The following is a 25,094-nucleotide window of genomic DNA, read 5'->3' on the forward strand; positions in this document are numbered from 1 at the left end:
TTGATGGGATGCGCTCCGTTGTCCTCCTGTGTACACATCTCTGCTGGCAGAGTTGATTGTAAAACCAGTTCTTCCTCAAGTTCTTTTATCACGTGTACACTGTTCATGTCTCTTTTGTAAAGTTGATGTTGATTTGAGCTTTGAGAAGCATCACAATGGTTTACATCTCGTTTCCTTTCTCAGCATGCTTTGCAGACGAGGAGCTTCCTCTGGATGCTGATGGTGCTGAAATCTTGTCAGAAACTTTCAGTGTTTTGAGTTTGAAGGAGATGAAGCTGCAGGCCATATCTTCATCCCAAGGAGGTGCTGCAGCTGAAGAACCTGAGGAGGAGAACATGGCTGCCATAGCCAAAGCTGTCCTACAGGTTGCACAAAAGAAGGTGGTGTCACAAGTAAGTGGGTGAAGCTTTAGCAGGTTGAGCTCAAAACCAGCTTCTGTTTAGGAGGTTAGATGTGCCTTTTGATGCTTTCATTGACAGGTCCAGAAGAGGGCCTTCATCGAGAACACGGTTCCTCTCATCATCGGCTTGAAGAGTCTGCTTGAGCAGAAACGTTCTCCTGTTGTCAGAGACCTGATGGCCTACCTCCAGGTAACAGCCTTGGAATAGTCCTACAGGCTCCCCTGTGTGCAGTGTTCCCACAAACCACGGCTGCAGCAGCTTCTCACGGAGAAGATGGTACTCTATGAAGAACCAGCAGAGGTCTTCAGCATTTGTCCTCATGATCCATTTATCGTTTCACTTCTTCTTGCGTATGAGTGTTGTAAAGGTCATCCAACAATGTTTGCCAGGTGTTGAAGCCATCTCTCCATATCGTCATCTATGGTTGTAGGTCGTGATGGGTGGGGGGAGGGCGAAGGATCTTACATTCACCCAGTATGTGAGCAGCGGTCTGGACATCTGCTCCGCATTTGCATGAAATTGATGGTTTCAACCCCAACGATGCATATCTGCACCAAAGCGACCCACTCCGACTCTGAGACAATTTAAGGTTACCCACAGACTGCGGGGGGAGGTCAGAAGCTGAGGGTGCGGTAGTGTTAGGGTCTCAGGCCTTATTTCTGTTGTGGTAAAGGTGTACACATCCGGGTGAACCGCGACTCATGGATTCGGTGCTTCCCTCAGTCAGAACTTTATACATACAAAACTCAAAACGTTTTCACTGCGTCATGCTGCCTAAAGTAAAAAACTGAAGTGTTTGAGCCGTAAACACAGATAAAACATCACGATACGATTCCACCCACACTCAGGATTATCCGTGTTCGTCTGTAACTGGAATGTCACCGAGCAACAAAACTGGTTTAGTTGTTTTTAGTAATTGATGCAGTAGTAAAAATATTGAACCACGATTTGACTGAGCTTAAGGTGAACTGGAGTCCTTCATCACCGCTCAGGTCACCATGCAGGACTACCGCAGCGAGGTAAAAGAGTTCTTCTCTGGAGACGAGCAGCTGGCCGCTGAGGTGGAGTTTGCTCTGCAAGCTGCCGAGAAGGATCGAGAGATGGAGGAGCTGATGGAAGGCTGCAGCCTGGCAGCAGGCACCAAGAACCAGTCTGCTCAGGTCAGGGCCCACTCCACCATTGCACTGAGAGGGTGCAGGCTTTCTGTGCAACCACCCACTCCAGCAGGTGATTTCACTGATTAACTGATCCCACCTGCTCAAAGTGATATTAATCAGTGAAATCACCTGCTGGAGTGGGTGGTTGCAGAGAAAGCCTGCACCCTCTTGGCCCTTTCTGGAACCGGTTTGAGACCTCTGTATTAATGTCTTGAACTTTGACCAACTCCACAGTGAGTGAAGTGTCATCATACACTTTTCACTGTCTCCAGGCTTCAGTCCAGGTCTTACCCGCTCAACCGAAGCGTCTCCTCCCTGTTGTGTTTGCGACCCCACAGCCGACACGGCCAAAGTTTCAGCCAACTCAACTGGCTCACACTGACAGGTACGTCCACATTGTAGCACGTTGGCACCTTGAAGGGGAACGCTGGTATTTTTCAACTTCTACTCTGCTTTCACATGTTTTGAGGTTCAACTTTTCACTCTGGACCACAGGTTTTTAGATTTGAGGCTGTGCTGCCGTCTTATCTCATCAGTACACACGCAAAAACTTTCTAACCTCTACACGGGGGTCCACGTGGACCCCACCAAGACTTTCTAACCTCTACACCAGGGTCCACGTGCACCCCACCAAGTCTTTCTAACCTCTACACTGGGGTCCATGTGGACTCTCTCCAGATCAGTGTTATGTGGAGGGCATCCGGCGTAAAACTTGTGCCAATACAATATGCAGATCCAGCTCAGATTTGCTGTGGCAACCCTGAGTGAAAACGAGAGAGCAACCGAAGGGGCTTATTTTACACTTCGTGAAGTAAACATGCACGTTTACATCCCAACAGACACTTTGCTCTGTTTGGGGATGACAAGAAGTGGTATACTCTTGAGTTCTCATAAATATAACCGTATAAAACTCATAAATCACACAGTAAAGTCATCAAACACCATAATAAAACTGTCAATAAAAATCAAATACCATAAAATAACCACAGTATTCCTCTGAAGTAATAACACTTGGAGCATTTAGCACATGAGGGAGGCTGTTCCACAAAGTTACATCTATATATTATCATATATATATATATATACACACACACATCTGCAAGCTGGACAAGCTGGGGCTCAGCACTTCCCTTTGCAATTGGCTGTTGGACTTCCTCACCCAGAGGCCACAAGCAGTCCGTGTTGGCAACAACACCTCGAGCAACATTGTATTGATCACAGGGGCTCCCCAAGGCTGCGTGCTCAGTCCACTGCTCTTCACATTACTGACACATGACTGCCACAACAACCCACAGCACAAACCACATAGTGAAGTTTGCGGACGACACAACTCTGGTGGGGCTCATCACCAAGGGCGACGAGACTCACTACAGGGAAGAGGTCAACCTTCTGACCACGTGGTGCAGAGACAACAACCTCCTGCTGAATAATCAGCAAGACCAAGGAGATTGTTGTTGATTTCCAGAAAGGTCACACCCAACACCTGCCACTGACCATCGAGGTGCTGCTTTGGAGAGAGTGAGCAACACCAAATTCCTGGGGGGTGCACATCAGTGAGGACCTGTCCAGGACCACCAACACTGCATCACTGGCACAGAAGGCACAACGCCATCTCTACGTCCTGCGCAAACTCAAGCGGGCAAGTGCTCCACCAACCATCATGAGCACTTTCTACCGTGGCACCATTGAGAGCATCCTCTCCAGCTGCATCACTGTGTGGGGGTGGAAGCTGCACTGACTACAACAGGAAGCCCTGCAGCGCATAGTAAATGAAGCTGGAAGGATCACTGGTGCCTCACTCCCCTCTCTGCAAGACAGATACACCACCCACCTCACCCGCAAAGCAACCACAATTGTGGGCGATGCAAGCGACCCTGCACACAACCTGTTGAGCACTCTGCCTCTGGGAAGAGGTACAGGAGCCTCCAGTCCCGCACCACCAGACTCACAAAGAGCTTCATCCACCAGGCTGTGAGATTATTGAACTCTCCCCCCAGCTCCCACCCAGGCTTTCAAGAAGCTTATATATATATATATATATATATATATATATATATATATATGGTAGTGTTCGAATAATAGTAGTGCTATGTGACTAAAAAGATTAATCCAGGTTTGAGTATATTTCTTATTGTTACATGGGAACAGGTACCGTAGATTCTCACAAATCCAACAAGACCAAGCATTCATGATATGCACACTCTTAAGGCTATGAATTGGGTATTAGTAAAAAAAAAAAAAGTAGAAAAGGGGGTGTTCACAGTAATAGTAGCATCTGCTGTTGACGCTACAAACTCAAAAACTGTGATGTTCAAACTGCTTTTTATCAATCCTGTGAATAACTAAACTAGTATTTAGTTGTATAAACCACAGTTTTTCATGATTTCTTCATCTGTGAAGCATTAATTTTGTTGGTTGGAACCAAGATTTGCTGGTTTACTAGTGTGCTTGGGGTCATTGTCTTGTTGAAACACCCATTTCAAGGGGCATGTCCTCTTCAGCATAAGCAACATGACCTCTTCAAGTATTTGACATATCCAAACTGATCCATGATACCTGGTATGCGATATATAGGCTCAACACCATAGTAGTGAAAACATGCCCCTATCATGATGCTTGCACCACCATGCTTCACTGTCTTCACTGTGAACTGTGGCTTGATTCAGAGTTTGGGGTCGTCTCCAAACTGTCAGCGGCCCTTGGACCCAAAAAAGAACAATTTTACTCGTCATCAGTCCACAAAATATTCCCTCCATTTCTCTTTAGGGCCCGTTGATGTGTTCTTTGACAAATTGTAACCTCTTCTGCACATGTCTTTTATTTAACAGAGGGACTTTGCAGGGGATTCTTGCAAATAAATTGACTTCAGACAGGCGTCCTTCTAACTGCACAGCACTTACAGGTAACTCCAGACTGTCTTTGATCATCCTGGAGCTGATCAATGGGTGAGCCTTTGCCATTCTGGTTATTCTTCTATCCATTTTGATGGTTGTTTTGCGTTTTCTTCCACGCGTCTGTTTTTTTTTTTTTTTTTGTCCATTTAAAGCATTGGAGATCATGTAGATGAACAGCCTATAATGTTTGCACCTGCGTATAAGTTTGTCCCCTCTCCAATCAACTTTTTAATCAAACTATGCTGTTCTTCTGAACAATGTCTTGAACGTCCCATTTTCCTCAGGCTTTCAAAGAGAAAAGCATGTTCAACAGGTGCTGGCTTCATCCTTAAATAGGGGGACACCTGATTCACACCTGTTTGTTCCACAAAATTGACAAACTCACTGACTGAATGCCACACTACTGTTATTGTGCCTTTTCTACTTTTTTTTTTACTAATAGCCCAATTTCATAGCCTTAAGAGTGTGCATATCATGAATGCTTGGTCTTGTTGGATTTGTGAGAAGTCTACTGAATCTACTGGTACCTTGTTTCCCATGTAACAATAAGAAATATACTCAAAACCTGGATTCATCTTTTAGTCACATAGCACTACTATTATTCTGAATACTACTGTATGATATCTGTTGCCCATGACAGTGTCCTGCACTTTCACTTTATCACCTTCACACCACTTGCACAGTGTCTTAACAAAAATCTGCTGCTGCTACAATACTGAATGGTTTGCACTACTGCACTTCCACTTTTACTATTACCGTTACCTCAGACACTACACTGTAAATACTAAATACTTGTCCTTATTGTCGAAATGTCTTGTCCCGTCATCACCGAGGGAAGGTGAGAAACGAAATTTCGATTCCTTGTATGTCTAGTACATGTGAAGAATTGACAATAAAGCTGACTTTGACTTTGATATTTGCACCTCAAAAATGTGACAGTGACCTCTCAAACATAATAAACAGTTTTTGAAAAAAAAAAAAAATGCAGCCTTATATATATATATATATATATATATATATATTACTGTATCCCTGTAGAATTGTAGACGACAGCAACTTTAGCACCATGTTTTGGACAAGAAAATAATGGACTAGAGATAAGCTTGTCTTTTGGACCAGAAATCAGTTCCAGTTCCAGATTGTATCACTTCCTGTTCCGGAGCACAGCGGTGTTTGGCTGTATCTGTTAGCTGTTTAATCTGCGCAGTTAGACTGATCTAGTTATCTAGATTACGATTTGTTTCCCAGTGTAATCTTTACGTGCCTTAACTAAAGCACTCCTTCTGCTGAATCACCTCTAAATTATTTACACATATTCACTTTGCGTGTTTTTTCGGAATCCGCTAGCTTAGTGTAGCTACTAGCTCTTAGCCGATTTAGCATGGCGGCTTCTCCTGTCTCTCCCGCACTTTTCTGCTCTGGGTGTGAAATGTTTAGTTATTCCTCGGCCTCCTTTAGCAGTAACGGTACTTGTAATAAGTGTAGCTTATTCGTAGCTTTGGAGGCCAGGCTGGGCGAATTGGAGACTCGGCTCCGCACCGTGGAAAATTCTACAGCTAGCCAGGCCCTGTAGTCGGTTGCGGACCAAGGTAGCTTAGCCGCCGTTAGTTCCCCCCTGGCAGATCCCGAGCAGCTGGGAAAGCAGGCTGACTGGGTGACTGTGAGGAGGAAGCGTAGCCCTAAACAGAAGCCCCGTGTACACCGCCAACCCGTTCACATCTCTAACCGTTTTTCCCCACTCGACGACACACCCGCCGAGGATCAAACTCTGGTTATTGGCGACTCTGTTTTGAGAAATGTGAAGTTAGCGACACCAGCAACCATAGTCAATTGTCTTCCGGGGGCCAGAGCAGGCGACATTGAAGGAAATTTTGAAACTGCTGGCTAAGGCTAAGCGTAAATTTGGTAAGATTGTAATTCACGTCGGCAGTAATGACACCCGGTTACGCCAATCGGAGGTCACTAAAATTAACATTAAATCGGTGTGTAACTTTGCAAAAACAATGTCGGACTCTGTAGTTTTCTCTGGGCCCTCCCCAATCGGACCGGGAGTGACATGTTTAGCCGCATGTTCTCCTTGAATTGCTGGCTGTCTGAGTGGTGTCCAAAAAATGAGGTGGGCTTCATAGATAATTGGCAAAGCTTCTGGGTGAAAACCTGGTCTTGTTAGGAGAGACGGCATCCATCCCACTTTGGATGGAGCAGCTCTCATTTCTAGAAATCTGGCCAATTTTCTTAAATCCTCCAAACCGTGACTATCCAGGGTTGGGACCAGGAAGCAGAGTTGTAGTCTTACACATCTCTCTGCAGCTTCTCTCCCCCTGCCATCCCCTCATTACCCCATCCCCGTAGAGACGGTGCAGCTCCCAGACTACCAATAACCAGCAAAAATCTATTTAAGCATAAAAATTCAAAAAGAAAAAATAATATAGCACCTTCAATTGCACCACAGACTAAAACAGTTAAATGTGGTCTATTAAACATTAGGTCTCTCTCTTCTAAGTCCCTGTTGGTAAATGATATAATAATGATCAACATATTGATTTATTCTGCCTAACAGAAACTGGTTACAGCAGGATGAATATGTTAGTTAAATGAGTCAACACCCCCGAGTCACACTAACTGTCAGAATGCTCGTAGCACGGGCCGAGGTGGGGGATTAGCAGCAATCTTCCATTCCAGCTTATTAATTAATCAAAACCCCAGACAGAGCTTTAATTAATTTGAAAGCTCGACTCTTAGTCCTTGTCCATCCAAATTGGAAAGTCCCAAAACCAGTTTATTTGTTATTATCTATCGTCCACCTGGTCGTTACTGTGAGTTTCTCTGTGAATTTTCAGACCTTTTGTCTGACTTAGTGCTTAGCTCAGATAAGATAATTATAGTGGGCGATTTTAACATCCACACAGATGCTGAGAATGACAGCCTCAACACTGCATTTAATCTATTATTAGACTCTATTGGCTTTGCTCAAAAAGTAAATGAGTCCACCCACCACTTTAATCATATCTTAGATCTTGTTCTGACTTATGGTATGGAAATAGAAGACTTAACAGTATTCCCTGAAAACTCCCTTCTGTCTGATCATTTCTTAATAACATTTACATTTACTGTGATGGACTACCCAGCAGTGGGGAATAAGTTTCATTACACTAGAAGTCTTTCAGAAAGCGCTGTAACTAGGTTTTCTTTATGTTCTCTAATGCCATATACCAACACAGTGCAGAGTAGCTACCTAAACTCTGTAAGGGAGATAGAGTATCTCGTCAATAGTTTTACATCCTCATTGAAGACAACTTTGGATGCTGTAGCTCCTCTGAAAAAGAGAGCTTTAAATCAGAAGTGCCTGACTCCGTGGTATAACTCACAAACCCGTAGCTTAAAGCAGATACCCGTAAGTTGGAGAGGAAATGGCGTCTCACTAATTTAGAAAGATCTTCACTTAGCCTGGAAAAAGAGTCTGTTGCTCTATAAAAAAGCCCTCCGTAAAGCTAGGACATCTTTCTACTCATCACTAATTGAAGAAAATAAGAACAACAACAGGTTTCTTTTCAGCACTGTAGCCAGGCTGACAAAGAGTCAGAGCTCTATTGAGCTGAGTATTCCATTAACTTTAACTAGTAATGACTTCATGACTTTCTTTGCTAACAAAATTTTAACTATTAGAGAAAAAATTACTCATAACCATCCCAAAGAGTATCGTTATCTTTGACTGCTTTCAGTGATGCCGGTATTTGGTTAGACTCTTTCTCTCCGATTGTTCTGTCTGAGTTATTTTCATTAGTTACTTCATCCAAACCTCAACATGTTTATTAGACCCCATTCCTACCAGGGCTGCTCAAGGAAGCCCTACCATTATTTAATGCTTCGATCTTAAATATGATCAATCTATCTTTGTTAGTTGGCTATGTACCACAGGCTTTTAAGGTGGCAGTAATTAAACCATTACTAAAAAAGCCATCACTTGACCCAGCTATCTTAGCTAATTATAGGCCAATCTCCAACCTACCCTTTTCTCTCAAAAATTCTTGAAAGGGTAGTTGTAAAACAGCTAACTGATCATCTGCAGAGGAATGGTCTATTTGAAGAGTTTCAGTCAGGTTTTAGAATTCATCATAGTACAGAAACAGCATTAGTGAAGGTTACAAATGATCTTCTTATGGCCTCGGACAGTGGACTCATCTCTGTGCTTGTTCTGTTAGACCTCAGTGCTGCTTTTGATACTGTTGACCATAAAATTTTATTACAGAGATTAGAGCATGCCATAGGTATTAAAGGCACTGCGCTGCGGTGGTTTGAATCATATTTGTCTAATAGATTACAATTTGTTCATGTAAATGGGGAATCTTCTTCACAGACTAAAGTTAATTATGGAGTTCCACAAGGTTCTGTGCTAGGACCAATTTTATTCACTTTATACATGCTTCCCTTAGGCAGTATTATTAGACGGTATTGCTTAAATTTTCATTGTTACGCAGATGATACCCAGCTTTATCTATCCATGAAGCCAGAGGACACACACCAGCTCCCAATTCAGATCAGGGAGACAGACACCCTCTCTACTTTTAAGATTAGGCTTAAAACTTTCCTTTTTGCTAAGCTTATAGTTAGGGCTGGATCAGGTGACCCTGAACCATCCCTTAGTTATGCTGCTATAGACGTAGACTGCTGGGGGGTTCCCTTGATGCACTGTTTCTTTCCTCTTTTTGCTCTGTATGCACCACTCTGCATTCTTCCTGTTACAAGGGAGTTTTTCCTTCCCACTGTAGCCAAGTGCTTGCTCACAGGGGGTCGTTTTGACCGTTGGGGTTTTACATTCTTATTGTATGGCCTTGCCTTACAATATGAAGCGCCTTGGGGCAACTGTTTGTTGTGATTTGGCGCTATATAAAAAAAAAATTTGATTGATTGATTGAAATCACATTAAAAAATAAATAAAAAGGGTGGCATGATCCTCTTCCCTTAGCTGACTGAATAAAATTGACTTGAATTGCCTTGTTGCTAATCGACTGTAAGATCTATATTTTAAGACAAGATAAGACTTTATTGATTCACAGTGGAGAAAGTCACGTTACTTATATGTTATATATAACATCTTATATATAAAATGACATATAATATGTATTATATAAGATATATTTGATCTGAATAAGTTCCTGCCGTGTGGATACGTGGGTATATCTTGATCTTTCAACCTGACCGGTTCTTTGCAAACCTTCGCAGCAATAACAGCACAGCACCGACAACACATTTTTATTTTGAGAGCAGCATGACTTTGTGATGATAATCGGGGCAGCTACAAATGTAAGGCTCTGTACATTATTCAGATTAATCAATCAAAACCTTTAACCTTATTTTGTGATGTTTGATATCGTCGATTCCCAGCAGAATATCGGAGTTTATAATACCTGGAATCAGTGGTGGGCACAGTTCCACTAATCCACTAACCGCTAATTATCGAAGATATGTTTTTATTATTGGATTAGCTTTTCAGATAACTTTAAAACCATCATCGGACCATTATCTTCCTGTTAAGTTTTGGTTCAATAATTTTTTGGACCGCTAACATATTTTTGCAGAAGTGGGTAAACACAGCTTAACAGTTACAAATGTTTATGAAGTCTAAAATAAGTTGAGTACCTACCTGTTGCTTTGATGCTTTGTCATCATTATTTAATTGTATTCGTGATGTAAAGCAGTGGCTGTCCCGAAACTTCCTTTACCTGAATGATGCTAAACTGAGATCATGGTTTTGAGCGCACTGGCATACCAAATGTGGTAACACCAAATTTTGGTGCTTTGGCTAACTATGTAAAACCAGCTGTCAAGATTTGGGAGTGATATTTGACAGCTGTTTGAGGTTCGATCAACAGATAACCTCTGTTGTCAAAGCTAGTTTTTTCCAACTTCGCCTCTTGGCTAAAATAAAGCACTTTCTCAGTAGACGTGATCTTGAGACGGCATTCATGCTTTTCATCAGCTCCAGACTTGATTATTGTAATGCACTTCATGTGGGCATTAATCAGTCGTCTCTTGCGCGTCTCCAGTTGGTGCAGAATGCTGCTGCTCGTCTTTGACAAACACTTCTAGACGTGAGCATAATTGCGCCCATCCTATACTCACTCCACTGGCTCCAGTTAGTTTTAGAATTAATTTTAACATTTTAATGTTTGTTTTTAAAGCTATTTATGGCCTTGCACCTCCCTACTTGTCTGAAATTTTAACTTTGCGCACCTACAGTAGGACGTTAAGGGCGTCTGGCCAGCTTTACTTAGATGTTCCAAGGTCAAGATATAACCTGGGGGTGATCATGCTTTCGCCGGTAGCTGGCCCCAGACTGTGGAATGAGCTACCTCTGAGTTACGTACTATTCCTGACCGAGCACTTTTTAAATCTAAGTTAAAGACTTATTTATTTAAACTGGCTTTTAACACTTAGTGGGGAGGTGACATGTTCTGTTATTTTTATGTTTTTTTTTTTTTTTATGTGTTGTTTTAAAATTTTATTTATATGTGTTTATTTTGTAAATTTGTGTTTTTAATGTTAAGCACTTTGGACACCAGTCGGTGCTGTAAAGCGCTTTATAAATAAATGTTGATTGATTGATTGTTGATGTGCAGTTCTATCCTCTGCAAACAGAGGAGGGCTGGTTCTAGCAGGAACTGCTCTATCCTCAGCAAACAAAGGAGAACTGGTATAGAAAAGAAAAAAGCTCATTATTTTGACCCCATACTGATTCGCTGGCAGTATCACTCAAGTCATCCAGAGGCATACAGTTTTAACTTATGGTTAAAATTTTAACCAAACTAATTTCGGACAAGTTATTTAAATTAACGTCACATCTGAAGTTTTATGAAGTGAAAATATCAGATATACGAGGGCGTCAAAGTCTAGGTCCTTTTTATTTTTTCAAAACTATATGGATTTCATTCATATGTTTTTACGTCAGACATGCTTGAACCCTCGTGCGCATGTGTGAGTTTTTCCACGCCTGTCCGGTGACGTCATTCGCCTGTGAGCACTCCTTGTGGGAGGAGTCGTCCAGCCCCTCGTCGGAATTCCTTTGTCTGAGAAGTTGCTGAGAGACTGGCGCTTTGTTTGTCAAAATTTTTCTAAACCTGTGAGACACATCGAAGTGGACACGGTTCGAAAAATTAAGCTGGTTTTCAGGTGAAAATTTTAAGACATGTATGAGAGATTTTGAGGTGATACTGTCGCTTTAAGGACTTTCCCACGGAGCGAGATGCCGTGCATCGCTCTCAGGCAGCGTCATCAGCTGTTTCAAGCTGAAAACCTCCACATTTCAGGCTCTATTGATCCAGGAACGTCGTGAGAGAACAGACAAGTTTCAGAAGAAGATCGTTTTCAGCATTTTATCCGGATTTTCCACTGTTAAAGGAGATTTTTTTATGAAAGACGTGCGGACGGGTCCGCGCGTCGGGACGCCGAGCCACGCGCTGCGGCGGCACAGGAAAAACACCTCCGTGTTGATAACCCTTTGTAAAATCCAGGCGGCTTTGATGGCTTTCCAGTGGAGTGAGTATCTGAGAAATTGTTTAACAGGATGGACATGTTCCAACTTGTCCCCTTAAGGCTTCCAACAGAGGGTTTTTCCTGTGGGCGGAGCGTCGCAGCGGCTCGCGGCCGACGCTGCAATCCATCTGCACGTCTTTCATTAAAAAAATCTCCTTTAACAGTGGAATATCGGATAAAAATGCTGAAACCGACTTCTTCTGAAACTTCTCTGTTCTCTCACGAGTCCCTGATCAATAGAGCCTGAAATGTGTAGGTTTTCAGCTTGAAACAGGCTGACGACGGCGCCTGAGAGCGCTGCGCGACGTCCCACTGCGTGGGAAGTCCTTAACGTGACAGTATCACCTCAAAATCTCTCATCAGCCGTTAAAATTTTCACCGAAAACCAGCTTAAGTTTTTGAAACCGTGTCCACTTAGATGTACCTCACAGGTTTAGAAAAAATTTTGATTCAACAAAGAGCCAGTCTCTCAGCAACTTCTCAGACAAAGGAATTCGACGAGGGGCTGGACGACTTCCTCCCACAAGGAGTGCTCACAAGCGAATGATGTCACCGACAGGTGTGGAAAACTCACGCATGCGCACGAGGGTTCAAGCATGTCTGACATAAAAACATATGAATGAAATCCATATAGTTTTTGAAAAAAATAAAAAGGACCTATACTTTATTGACAGACCTCGTATGTTTTAGTTTTAAAGCGATGCACTAATTTTTAATGTTTTAGTGTGGACATGCTGTGCCCAGTGCATTATGGGTAACCTCAGTACATTCACGGCAGGAGAGATGCATTTGAGACGCTCTGATCAGGATCCACACAGACAACAGCATTAGATTCTTTGTATATTGTGCCTAAAACGCTCGTGAATATTTCTGGGTTTATAGACGTTATTGTGTTTGTTTTATGTAAAAATGCCAGAAGAAGCTCAGGTTGCTTCTGCATTATTTTCAATTGGAATCATTGCAATCCATTCCTGTTTGCTCTTGTCTTATTTTTCCAGAGTTTTATATATATATATATATATATATATATATATATATATATATATATATATATATAAGATGTCTGAAATTCAGTTTGTGTTTATTAAATTCCACGCATCTTAAACGTAGTAGACACGGATTATCTGGAATTTTATTTTGCCAAGTTTTCACGGTCTCTACTGCCATCTGCTGGCCAGTAGTGTTCATGGCAGTATTCGCCCTAAGTACTGAGTGTCTGGGCACCAGTAGATGGCAGTGTTCTATTTATTTTGACACCGGTTATATTAGACGGTTTCTAATTACAACTTGGCTTTTTTTTTTTTGCTTTTTTTTTTTTTTTTCAAATAAAAAAAGCCATATTTTACAAAAGCACATTTAGATGTAAACACCAACACACAACTCACATTAATGTGTAGGTTTTTATGTAGAATGATGAATCAACCAATCGGTGTTAGCGGAGGCACATTTTACCCATAATCCCTTTGGCATCTGTGTATTTGTTACAGAACTTCAGATTTAGTGCATTATTTAACATTAAATATATATGTTATGTTTTAACTTTGTCACAATGACAGAATCGACATTAATGAGTTATTCGATTGGTATTAATTTTATTTATATATATAAAACTCAAGGAAGCCCTACCATTATTTAATGCTTCGAACTTAAATATGGTCAATTATCTTTGTTAGTTGGCTATGTACCACAGGCTTTAAGGTGGCAGTAATTAAACCATTACTTAAAAAGCCATCACTTGACCCAGCTATCTTAGCTATTATAGGCCAATCTCCAACCTTCCTTTTCTCTCAAAAATTCTTGAAAGGGTAGTGTAAAACAGCTAACTGATCATCTGCAGAGGAATGGTCTATTTGAAGAGTTTCAGTCAGGTTTTAGAATCATCATAGTACAGAAACAGCATTAGTGAAGGTTACAAATGATCTTCTTATGGCCTCGGACAGTGGACTCATCTCTGTGCTTGTTCTGTTAGACCTCAGTGCTGCTTTTGATACTGTTGACCATAAAATTTTATTACAGAGATTAGAGCATGCCATAGGTATTAAAGGCACTGCGCTGCGGTGGTTTGAATCATATTTGTTAATAGATTACAATTTGTTCATGTAAATGGGGAATCTTCTTCACAGACTAAGGTTAATTATGGAGTTCCACAAGGTTCTGTGCTAGGACCAATTTATTCACTTTATACATGCTTCCCTTAGCAGTATTATTAGATGGTATGCTTAAATTTCATTGTTACACAGATGATACCCAGCTTTATCTATCCATGAAGCCAGAGGACACACACCAATTAGCTAAACTGCAGGATTGTCTTACAGACATAAAGACATGGATGACCTAATTTCCTGCTTTTAAAACTCAGATAAAACTGAAGTTATTGTACTTGGATCTTAGAAACATGGTGTCTAACAGATCCTTACTCTGGATGGCATTACCCGACCTCTAGTAATACTGTGAGAAATCTTGGAGTCATTTTGATCAGGATATGTCATTCAAGCGCATATTAAACAAATATGTAGGACTGCTTTTTTGCATTTACGCAATATCTCTAAAATCAGAAAGGTCTTGTCTCAGAGTGATGCTGAAAACTAATTCATGCATTTATTTCCTCTAGGCTGGACTATTGTAATCATTATTATCAGGTTGTCCTAAAAGTTCCCTAAAAAGCCTTCAGTTAATTCAAAATGCTGCAGCTAGAGTACTGACGGGGACTAGAAGGAGAGAGCATATCACCCATATTGGCCTCTCTTCCTTGGCTCCTGTTAATTCTAGAATAGAATTTAAAATTCTTCTTCTTACTTATAAGGTTTTGAATAATCAGGTCCCATCTTATCTTAGGGACCTCGGAGTACCATATCACCCCAATAGAGCGCTTCGCTCTCAGACTGCAGGCTTACTTGTAGTTCCTAGGGTTTGTAAGAGTAGAATGGGAGGCAGAGCCTTCAGCTTTCAGGCTCCTCCTGTGGAACCAGCTCCCAATTCAGATCAGGGAGACAGACACCCTCTCTACTTTTAAGATTAGGCTTAAAACTTTCCTTTTTGCTAAAGCTTATAGTTAGGGCTGGATCAGGTGACCCTGAACCATCCCTTAGTTATGCTGCTATAGACATAGACTGCTGGGGGTTCTCATGATGCACTGAGTGTTTTTCTCTTTTTGCTCTGTATGCACCACTCTGCATTTAATCATTGGATTGATCTCTGCTCTCTTCCACAGCACTGTCTTTTTCCTGGTTCTCTCCCTCAGCCCCAACCAGTCCCAGCAGAAGACTGCCCCTCCTGAGCCTGGTTCTGCTGGAGGTTTCTTCCTGTTAAAAGGGAGTTTTCCTTCCCACTGTAGCCAAGTGCTTGCTCACAGGGGTTCGTTTTGACCGTTGGGGTTTACATAATTATGTGTATGGCCTTGCCTTACAATATAAAGCGCCTTGGGGCAACTGTTTGTTGTGATTTGGCGCTATATAAAAAAAAAATTAAGCTGGGGGTTGTGTGTGGATCGGGAGGTCTGGACGGCTTTGCTTGAGCTTCTGCCCCCACAACCTGACCTAGGATAAGCGGAAGAAAACGGATGGATGATGGATAGATGGGTATTAATGTTAATAAATGGTTCTGCCAGTGTGCATTTACCATTACTATATATGCAGACTGGGGGAAGAAAAAAATAAATAAAACAAAAAACTGTCTTCTATTGTTTGTCGAGTTTTTGCAAAGCTTGTTCATTTACCAGCTGTTTCTGCAGGAGCAGATTCATCTATATCTCACCGGCTCACCATCCAAGGAAAAATAATGCCCTGCCTGTTTTCTTGACATCAAGTAGTTGTTGTGCTACTTACTTTTAGTAAAGTTTCCTTTCCCAGACCATTGACTTGTTTAGTCACTGACTGTGTCCCTGAATAGATCTTAAAGCTCCTCCCTTCTCTCCTCTCAGTCTCTGTGAATACTGCCTCATCCACCTCCTGCTGAAGAAAAACCCAGAAATGTTCAGCCAGCACTTCATCGAATGCATCTTCCACTTCAACTCTTACAACAAACATAAATCCTACAACAGGTTCCGTCAGAGTGAGAGGTAAGCGGCCGTTACCTTCAAACGAGACCACGTAAATGACAGCAAACGTTCAGCACGCGCACCTGAGTCTGCTGTCACCAGACATTCAGGGACTCACCCAACTCCTGTTTTCAGTCGCGTTTATCTGATTGTGTGTGTGTGTGTGTGTGTGTGTGTGTGTGTGTGTGTGTGTGTGTGTGTGTGTGTGTGTGTGTGTGTGTGTGTGTCAGGGTGAAGCAGGCCACCAGGTCACCTCAGTAAGGCTTGTTGTTGAGTGTGTTTGGATTGTGATTGTGGCCCCCCAGTGGGCTGCAGACAATAACACCACAAGGACATGATGCTGTGGTGACACCTCACAAGTTTGGGGTTGGACTCAGCAACGCAGCTTCAGGGCAGTGGACAGTCTTGCACTTTTAATTCAATATAGCGTCTTCTCTAATTGCCCTGGAGCCTGGATCAGGCCCCCAAACCTCACCTGCAACAGTCATTACTGTCTGACAGTAATCTGGTTACTATCATTCGTTCTGAACCCTGGTCTTCTGGGACTTGATTGTTGTCGAAAAGCTTCAGATATCTGTCGCTGAGATAGATGACGACTGGAGGCAGTTTGAAGCAGAAACGAGGTGATAATCACTGAATCGCTGCTGACACTCAGAAATTATGCTGTTGATGTTCTGAAAATGATGCATGCACAGTGAAGGCAGGGCAGACTGATTTTTAGGAGGGACCGTTGGTCTGCGACACCGGTAACCTTGACATTTACCATCTCTCAAAGGCTGACTGCCTCAGTCAGGTGTCTGAGCACACCCGACTGTGGCAGTCTGTGGTTAGAGCAGGTAGAGATGGAGAATGAGCAGGTTCAGGGTGCCTGACGACGGGAAACGCTGACCTCAGTGATGGAGCCAGGACAGACACAGAGGAAGACCCCAGGAACACACCAGCACATCTTGAGCTGACATACAGACATTCAGGATCAACAGGCACAGGCTGACTTTTCTGCATGTTCATTTTATGTACCGATACTTTGATAGCAGAGTTGGGTTTCAGGGGCAGTTTTCATATATATAATACATATACAGTAAAACTCTTTGTAATGCACATAATGCCCGGCACTTATGTAAGGCAGACATTTATTTTATTTAGATGAAGTTTTGAACAGGTCATTAAATGAGGCAGGTCCCGATTCAAGGTCAGGCATTTAATTAAAAAAATACGTATATATATATATATATATATATATATATATATAAGATTTACTCTAATAATCACTTCCTCTCTAATAGAAGCCCCCCTTGATTTTTTTTTCATCACATTGCATGTAGTGAAATTGTGAATTCCTAAGCGAATAAAATGAAAATGAAATGGTCCTACCTCATTGCCACGAAATCTCAAGTATGTTCTGGTTTCCATGCTGCTTATGCACCCACAGTGCCTCATATTTCAGACCTATCCCTGTCACGCAAATGTCTGCTGTTGTGCGCCCACCACCGCCACCAGGCAGCCGTTTTTCTGTTTTGGCCAGATTTGCAAGCTTATCTTTGTTCCTACACCACTCCCAGACGCATTTCGTATCGACTAGGAAAGTCTGAGCGGCATAAAGATAAACTTTATTGATCTCACAGAGGAGAAATTCACGTTACGTCAGCTCTTAAAAAACACACAAGGTGGGTGCAAGTACAGGAAAATGTTTCATCAAACACATGTACAAGGAGAAGCAATAATAATAATAATAATATTTGTAACAGTACAAGACATAAGAAATGAGATAGAAATAGAAAAAAAAAAAAAAAAAATATATATATATATATATATATATATATATATATATATATATATGATTGGGATTGAAAAGGAAATAGGAGCATCTTCTTTACAATATGTGGAGTTTAGATGTGGTAAGGTGACATTAGTGCAGGGATTTGTAAACGAGTTGTTATTGCACGTGACTTGTGGACATATAATATTGCACATGATTTGTGGACATATTATTGCATGTGGTTATTTCACAGTGTTATTGTGCAGTCTTACAGCAGCAGGGAGGAACGACCTGCGGTATCGTTCCTTCTTGCACTGACACGGTGCCTCAGCCTGTTACTGAATGAGCTGTTCAGCTCCACTACAGTCTGGTGCAGAGGGTGAGAGGAGTGTCCATGATGGATTTGAACTTGGCTAACACCCTCCCTCTCAGCCACCTCTTCCAGAGAGTTCAGAGAACAGCCCAGGACAGAGCTAGACTTCCTGACCAGCTTGTTCAGTCTCTTTCTCTCCCGCTCTGTGCTGCCCGGGGCCCAACAGATGACAGCATAGAGGAGAGCAGAGGCTACAACAGAGTCGTAGAAGGTCTTAAGCAGAGGCCTGCTCATTCCAAAGGATCTCAGTCTCCTCAGGAGGTGGAGGCGACTCTGGCCTTTTTGTACAGGGTGTCAGTGTTGTGAGTCCAGTCCAGTTTGTTGTTGAGGTGAACACCCAGGTATTTGAAACTGTCCCCAGTCTTTATGTCCTCCCCCTGGATGTTCACCGGTGGGTGAGGTGGTGGTTTCCTCCTGAAGTTGATCACCATCTGCTTCGTCTTACTGGTGTTGAGACACAAGTGGTTGCGCTCACACCAGTCCACGAAGTCTGTGATGACCGACCGGTACTCCAGCTCCTTCCCCTCAGACACGCGACCCACAATGACGGAGTCATCAGAGAACTTCTGGAGGTGGCAGCTGTCTGTGTTGTAGGTAAAGTCCGAGGTGTAGAGGGTGAAGAGGAAATGCGCGAAGACAGTGCCCTGGAGGGCCCAGGTTGCTGCACCTTACCACCTCAGACTGACAGCCGCACGTACTGTGGGGCGGTCAGTGAGGTAGTCGATTGTCCATGTGGCGAGGTGTCCATCCACACCTACGTCCTCCAGCTTCCCCCACAGCAGCGCCGGTCGATGGTGGTTGAAAGCACTGGAGAAATCAAAGAACATGACTCTCAACAGCGCTCCCGCCAGTCTCCAGGTGGGTGAGCACTTCGCTGCAGTAGGTAGATGACAGCATCATCTACCCCGATGTTGGGCCTGCAGGCGAACTGCAGTGGGTCCAGGGTGTCGCTCACCACGGTGCGGAGTGTGAGACAGGACGAGCCGTTCCATGGTCTTTATGAGGGTTGGAGGTCAGGGCAACTGGTCTGTAGTGGGCCGGTTCCTTGGCGTGCGGTGTTTTGGGAACCAGGACCACACAGGAGGTCTTCCACAGGGTGAGAACCACCCCAGGCTAAGGCTCATGTTGAAGATGTGGCTGAGGACCTCACAGAGCTCATCTGCACAGGTCCTCAGCAGCCTCGGGGGGATCCCATCAGGTCCTGCTACTTTCCTCTGCTTCAGCCACTGGAGCTAGAGCTGGCATGGTGCTTCCCCTCTCTTCCACCTTCTTTCACTATTTTTAGCTTGAATGCTGCAGAGTAACAACATTTGTGTGGAGCCATTTAATTGTGTAGCAGCTACTGCATGCAGAAAAAATGTTTGTTTCGAGTCTGCGCTGCTTCTCTTGATGCAGTACGCACCGTAAGGCTGTACTGTGCACAGCATGCATGCATGTATACACACGCAAACGATTGTCAGTAAATCCCCCTTCATGGAAATTGTACACCCCGGGGTGTTTATTAGAGGAAATATAGTGTGTGTGTGTGTGTGTGTGTGTAGGGACGGCCGTGGTCGGTGTCCTGTTGTAACGAAAGCGGATTGGTTGCAGTTAGTCAGAACGTGTGCATGTGTTTTTCTCCTGTGACCTCGTTATTCCATTTCCTGCTGTCTCATGTTTGCTGTCTATTGTCGTAACTTTTTTATTTATATATATATATATATATATATATATATATATATATATATTATATATATAATTTTTTTTATTTTTTTTATGCAGAGAACGAGCTCTGTTTTCCTTAAAAGGAGCTCAGCACCGTGAGAAGCGTTTTCGGATCTACCGCTTCCTGTTGGAGCACTTCACAGACGCTCAACGATTCAATGTCACCAACAAGATCAACCAGACTGTGTTGGGTAGGTGGTCAGCTCGGTTAGGGACTGAATAAATGTCAGGAAGGACTGGAGGTTAACCGTTCTGACAGCAACACGAGCTCGACACACGGCAGCGTTTCCATCTGTCTGGCCATGATGGTGCTTGTGACGTCAACTGTATTTGGCATTTCTGCAATACGTCCACAGACAGATGGAGAATTGAAATTTCATTACTCTGTCTCCCAGACAACAGCGTAAAAACAGTCAGAACAGAGTGTATTTATATTCTTTCTGTGCAGAGTTATCACAGTAAGAATAATACAATAACATGCTTTTGGAGGGCGGTATGCATTTTCAAGAGACCCAACGTTCACGCCGAGTCGCCCAGAATGACAGATATTCGCCCGAGTTAGACAAGGAAATGCATACCGCACGACAACTGCATGTTATTTGCATTATTATCACTTACTGAGATACACAACACGTGAAATCACATTAACAATATTTAATGTCATTTCAAAATGCATGACACCCAGCAAACGCGTACATAACAAGTTGGCTCAATTTAGCTTTTGTCATATTGCTCATACCGCGCTGCTCACCAAATTCGCCAGTGCGTCCTCATCAAGCTGGCTGCTTTGGCTGCTGTTCATTGTCAGACTCATGAGAAAGTCATCCAGAATATCCATATTGGGACCAACACACACTTCTCGCCTTTTCATCTTTTCCTCTGCGGACAGTTCTTGGGCTGTGCGCAAGATGATGTCATCACTTTATGCACAACGGGTGGGTATGGACAGATAGCGTAAATGTAAATCTATGCTCCCGGCCAGCAACACCTCAGTAAGTGATAATAATAGAAAATATAAAATCTATGAATAGGGCAGACTGCAGAATGTGGTCAGTGAGGTACCAGGTGGTACCTGCAGGTGGCAGCAAACATGGATGAGTTTATTCAAAGTAATTTGAAGTGCATGTGGTGCATTAGCAGTCCTTGGAGGTATGTTCAGTGTTTGTGCTGTGGGTGTCAGGAGGAAGAAGTCAGTGTCTTGTGTCTGTGATCTTCTCAGCTGCTGTCACGATGCGCTGAAGGTTCTTGCAGCAGGATGCCATGCAGGTGTCGTACCACAGCGTGGTGCAGCTTGATGGGATGCGCTCCGTTGTCCTCCTGTGTACACATCTCTGCTGGCAGAGTTGATTGTAAAACCAGTTCTTCCTCAAGTTCTTTTATCACGTGTACACTGTTCATGTCTCTTTTGTAAAGTTGATGTTGATTTGAGCTTTGAGAAGCATCACAATGGTTTACATCTCGTTTCCTTCTCAGCATGCTTTGCAGACGAGGAGCTTCCTCTGGATGCTGATGGTGCTGAAATCTTGTCAGAAACTTTCAGTGTTTTGAGTTTGAAGGAGATGAAGCTGCAGGCCATATCTTCATCCCAAGGAGGTGCTGCAGCTGAAGAACCTGAGGAGGAGAACATGGCTGCCATAGCCAAAGCTGTCCTACAGGTTGCACAAAAGAAGGTGGTGTCACAAGTAAGTGGGTGAAGCTTTAGCAGGTTGAGCTCAAAACCAGCTTCTGTTTAGGAGGTTAGATGTGCCTTTTGATGCTTTCATTGACAGGTCCAGAAGAGGGCCTTCATCGAGAACACGGTTCCTCTCATCATCGGCTTGAAGAGTCTGCTTGAGCAGAAACGTTCTCCTGTTGTCAGAGACCTGATGGCCTACCTCCAGGTAACAGCCTTGGAATAGTCCTACAGGCTCCCCTGTGTGCAGTGTTCCACAAACCACGGCTGCAGCAGCTTCTCACGGAGAAGATGGTACTCTATGAAGAACCAGCAGAGGTCTTCAGCATTTGTCCTCATGATCCATTTATCGTTTCACTTCTTCTTGCGTATGAGTGTTGTAAAGGTCATCCAACAATGTTTGCCAGGTGTTGAAGCCATCTCTCCATATCGTCATCTATGGTTGTAAGGTCGTGATGGGTGGGGGGAGGGCGAAGGATCTTACATTCACCCAGTATGTGAGCAGCGGTCTGGACATCTGCTCCGCATTTGCATGAAATTGATGGTTTCAACCCCAACGATGCATATCTGCACCAAAGCGACCCACTCCGACTCTGAGACAATTTAAGGTTACCCACAGACTGCGGGGGAGGTCAGAAGCTGAGGGTGCGGTAGTGTTAGGGTCTCAGGCCTTATTTCTGTTGTGGTAAAGGTGTACACATCCGGGTGAACCGCGACTCATGGATTCGGTGCTTCCCTCAGTCAGAACTTTATACATACAAAACTCAAAAACGTTTTCACTGCGTCATGCTGCCTAAAGTAAAAAACTGAAGTGTTTGAGCCGTAAACACAGATAAAACATCACGATACGATTCCACCCACACTCAGGATTATCCGTGTTCGTCTGTAACTGGAATGTCACCGAGCAACAAAACTGGTTTAGTTGTTTTTAGTAATTGATGCAGTAGTAAAAATATTGAACCACGATTTGACTGAGCTTAAGGTGAACTGGAGTCCTTCATCACCGCTCAGGTCACCATGCAGGACTACCGCAGCGAGGTAAAAGAGTTCTTCTCTGGAGACGAGCAGCTGGCCGCTGAGGTGGAGTTTGCTCTGCAAGCTGCCGAGAAGGATCGAGAGATGGAGGAGCTGATGGAAGGCTGCAGCCTGGCAGCAGGCACCAAGAACCAGTCTGCTCAGGTCAGGGCCCACTCCACCATTGCACTGAGAGGGTGCAGGCTTTCTGTGCAACCACCCACTCCAGCAGGTGATTTCACTGATTAACTGATCCCACCTGCTCAAAGTGATATTAATCAGTGAAATCACCTGCTGGAGTGGGTGGTTGCAGAGAAAGCCTGCACCCTCTTGGCCCTTTCTGGAACCGGTTTGAGACCTCTGTATTAATGTCTTGAACTTTGACCAACTCCACAGTGAGTGAAGTGTCATCATACACTTTTCACTGTCTCCAGGCTTCAGTCCAGGTCTTACCCGCTCAACCGAAGCGTCTCCTCCCTGTTGTGTTTGCGACCCCACAGCCGACACGGCCAAAGTTTCAGCCAACTCAACTGGCTCACACTGACAGGTACGTCCACATTGTAGCACAGTTGGCACCTTGAAGGGGAACGCTGGTATTTTTCAACTTCTACTCTGCTTTCACATGTTTTGAGGTTCAACTTTTCACTCTGGACCACAGGTTTTTAGATTTGAGGCTGTGCTGCCGTCTTATCCTCATCAGTACACACGCAAAAACTTTCTAACCTCTACACGGGGGTCCACGTGGACCCCACCAAGACTTTCTAACCTCTACACCAGGGTCCACGTGCACCCCACCAAGTCTTTCTAACCTCTACACTGGGGTCCATGTGGACTCTCTCCAGATCAGTGTTATGTGGAGGGCATCCGGCGTAAAACTTGTGCCAATACAATATGCAGATCCAGCTCAGATTTGCTGTGGCAACCCTGAGTGAAAACGAGAGAGCAACCGAAGGGGCTTATTTTACACTTCGTGAAGTAAACATGCACGTTTACATCCCAACAGACACTTTGCTCTGTTTGGGGATGACAAGAAGTGGTATACTCTTGAGTTCTCATAAATATAACCGTATAAAACTCATAAATCACACAGTAAAAGTCATCAAACACCATAATAAAACTGTCAATAAAAATCAAATACCATAAAATAACCACAGTATTCCTCTGAAGTAATAACACTTGGAGCATTTAGCACATGAGGGAGGCTGTTCCACAAAGTTACATCTATATATTATCATATATATATATATATACACACACACATCTGCAAGCTGGACAAGCTGGGGCTCAGCACTTCCCTTTGCAATTGGCTGTTGGACTTCCTCACCCAGAGGCCACAAGCAGTCCGTGTTGGCAACAACACCTCGAGCAACATTGTATTGATCACAGGGGCTCCCCAAGGCTGCGTGCTCAGTCCACTGCTCTTCACATTACTGACACATGACTGCACAACAACCCACAGCACAAACCACATAGTGAAGTTTGCGGACGACACAACTCTGGTGGGGCTCATCACCAAGGGCGACGAGACTCACTACAGGGAAGAGGTCAACCTTCTGACCACGTGGTGCAGAGACAACAACCTCCTGCTGAATAATCAGCAAGACCAAGGAGATTGTTGTTGATTTCCAGAAAGGTCACACCCAACACCTGCCACTGACCATCGAGGGTGCTGCTTTGGAGAGAGTGAGCAACACCAAATTCCTGGGGGGTGCACATCAGTGAGGACCTGTCCAGGACCACCAACACTGCATCACTGGCAAAGAAGGCACAACGCCATCTCTACGTCCTGCGCAAACTCAAGCGGGCAAGTGCTCCACCAACCATCATGAGCACTTTCTACCGTGGCACCATTGAGAGCATCCTCTCCAGCTGCATCACTGTGTGGGGTGGAAGCTGCACTGACTACAACAGGAAGCCCTGCAGCGCATAGTAAATGAAGCTGGAAGGATCACTGGTGCCTCACTCCCCTCTCTGCAAGACAGATACACCACCCACCTCACCCGCAAAGCAACCACAATTGTGGGCGATGCAAGCGACCCTGCACACAACCTGTTGAGCACTCTGCCCTCTGGGAAGAGGTACAGGAGCCTCCAGTCCCGCACCACCAGACTCACAAAGAGCTTCATCCACCAGGCTGTGAGATTATTGAACTCTCCCCCCAGCTCCACCCAGGCTTTCAAGAAGCTTATATATATATATATATATATATATATATATATATATATGGTAGTGTTCAGAATAATAGTAGTGCTATGTGACTAAAAAGATTAATCCAGGTTTTGAGTATATTTCTTATTGTTACATGGGAAACAAGGTACCAGTAGATTCTCACAAATCCAACAAGACCAAGCATTCATGATATGCACACTCTTAAGGCTATGAAATTGGGCTATTAGTAAAAAAAAAAAAGTAGAAAAGGGGGTGTTCACAGTAATAGTAGCATCTGCTGTTGACGCTACAAACTCAAAACTGTTATGTTCAAACTGCTTTTTTATCAATCCTGTGAATCACTAAACTAGTATTTAGTTGTATAACCACAGTTTTTCATGATTTC

The 25,094-nt window shown here is 43.6% G+C and overlaps 2 protein-coding genes across 2 annotated transcripts in view; both read left to right on the forward strand.

Moving 5' to 3' along the window:
• The window catches only part of LOC117505838 (condensin-2 complex subunit D3-like), a 236,142-nt gene extending 233,983 nt beyond the window's left edge, over positions 1-2,159 (forward strand). Inside the window, 5 exon segments of the mRNA XM_034165369.1 lie at positions 184-392; positions 480-590; positions 1,394-1,575; positions 1,824-1,943; positions 2,054-2,159. Of these exon segments, the coding sequence (XP_034021260.1) occupies positions 184-392; positions 480-590; positions 1,394-1,575; positions 1,824-1,943; positions 2,054-2,159 (728 nt within the window).
• A 13,733-nt stretch (positions 2,160-15,892) lies between these two features.
• The window catches only part of LOC117505843 (condensin-2 complex subunit D3-like), a 51,255-nt gene continuing 42,053 nt past the window's right edge, over positions 15,893-25,094 (forward strand). Inside the window, exons 1-6 of the mRNA XM_034165374.1 lie at positions 15,893-16,042; positions 19,912-20,045; positions 21,328-21,536; positions 21,624-21,734; positions 22,538-22,705; positions 22,975-23,087. Of these exons, the coding sequence (XP_034021265.1) occupies positions 15,954-16,042; positions 19,912-20,045; positions 21,328-21,536; positions 21,624-21,734; positions 22,538-22,705; positions 22,975-23,087 (824 nt within the window). The 5' untranslated portion in view covers positions 15,893-15,953. The remainder of the gene's footprint in view (positions 16,043-19,911; positions 20,046-21,327; positions 21,537-21,623; positions 21,735-22,537; positions 22,706-22,974; positions 23,088-25,094) is intronic.

Source organism: Thalassophryne amazonica, unplaced genomic scaffold (genome assembly GCF_902500255.1).
Source record: "Thalassophryne amazonica unplaced genomic scaffold, fThaAma1.1, whole genome shotgun sequence".
NCBI lineage: Eukaryota > Metazoa > Chordata > Actinopteri > Batrachoidiformes > Batrachoididae > Thalassophryne > Thalassophryne amazonica.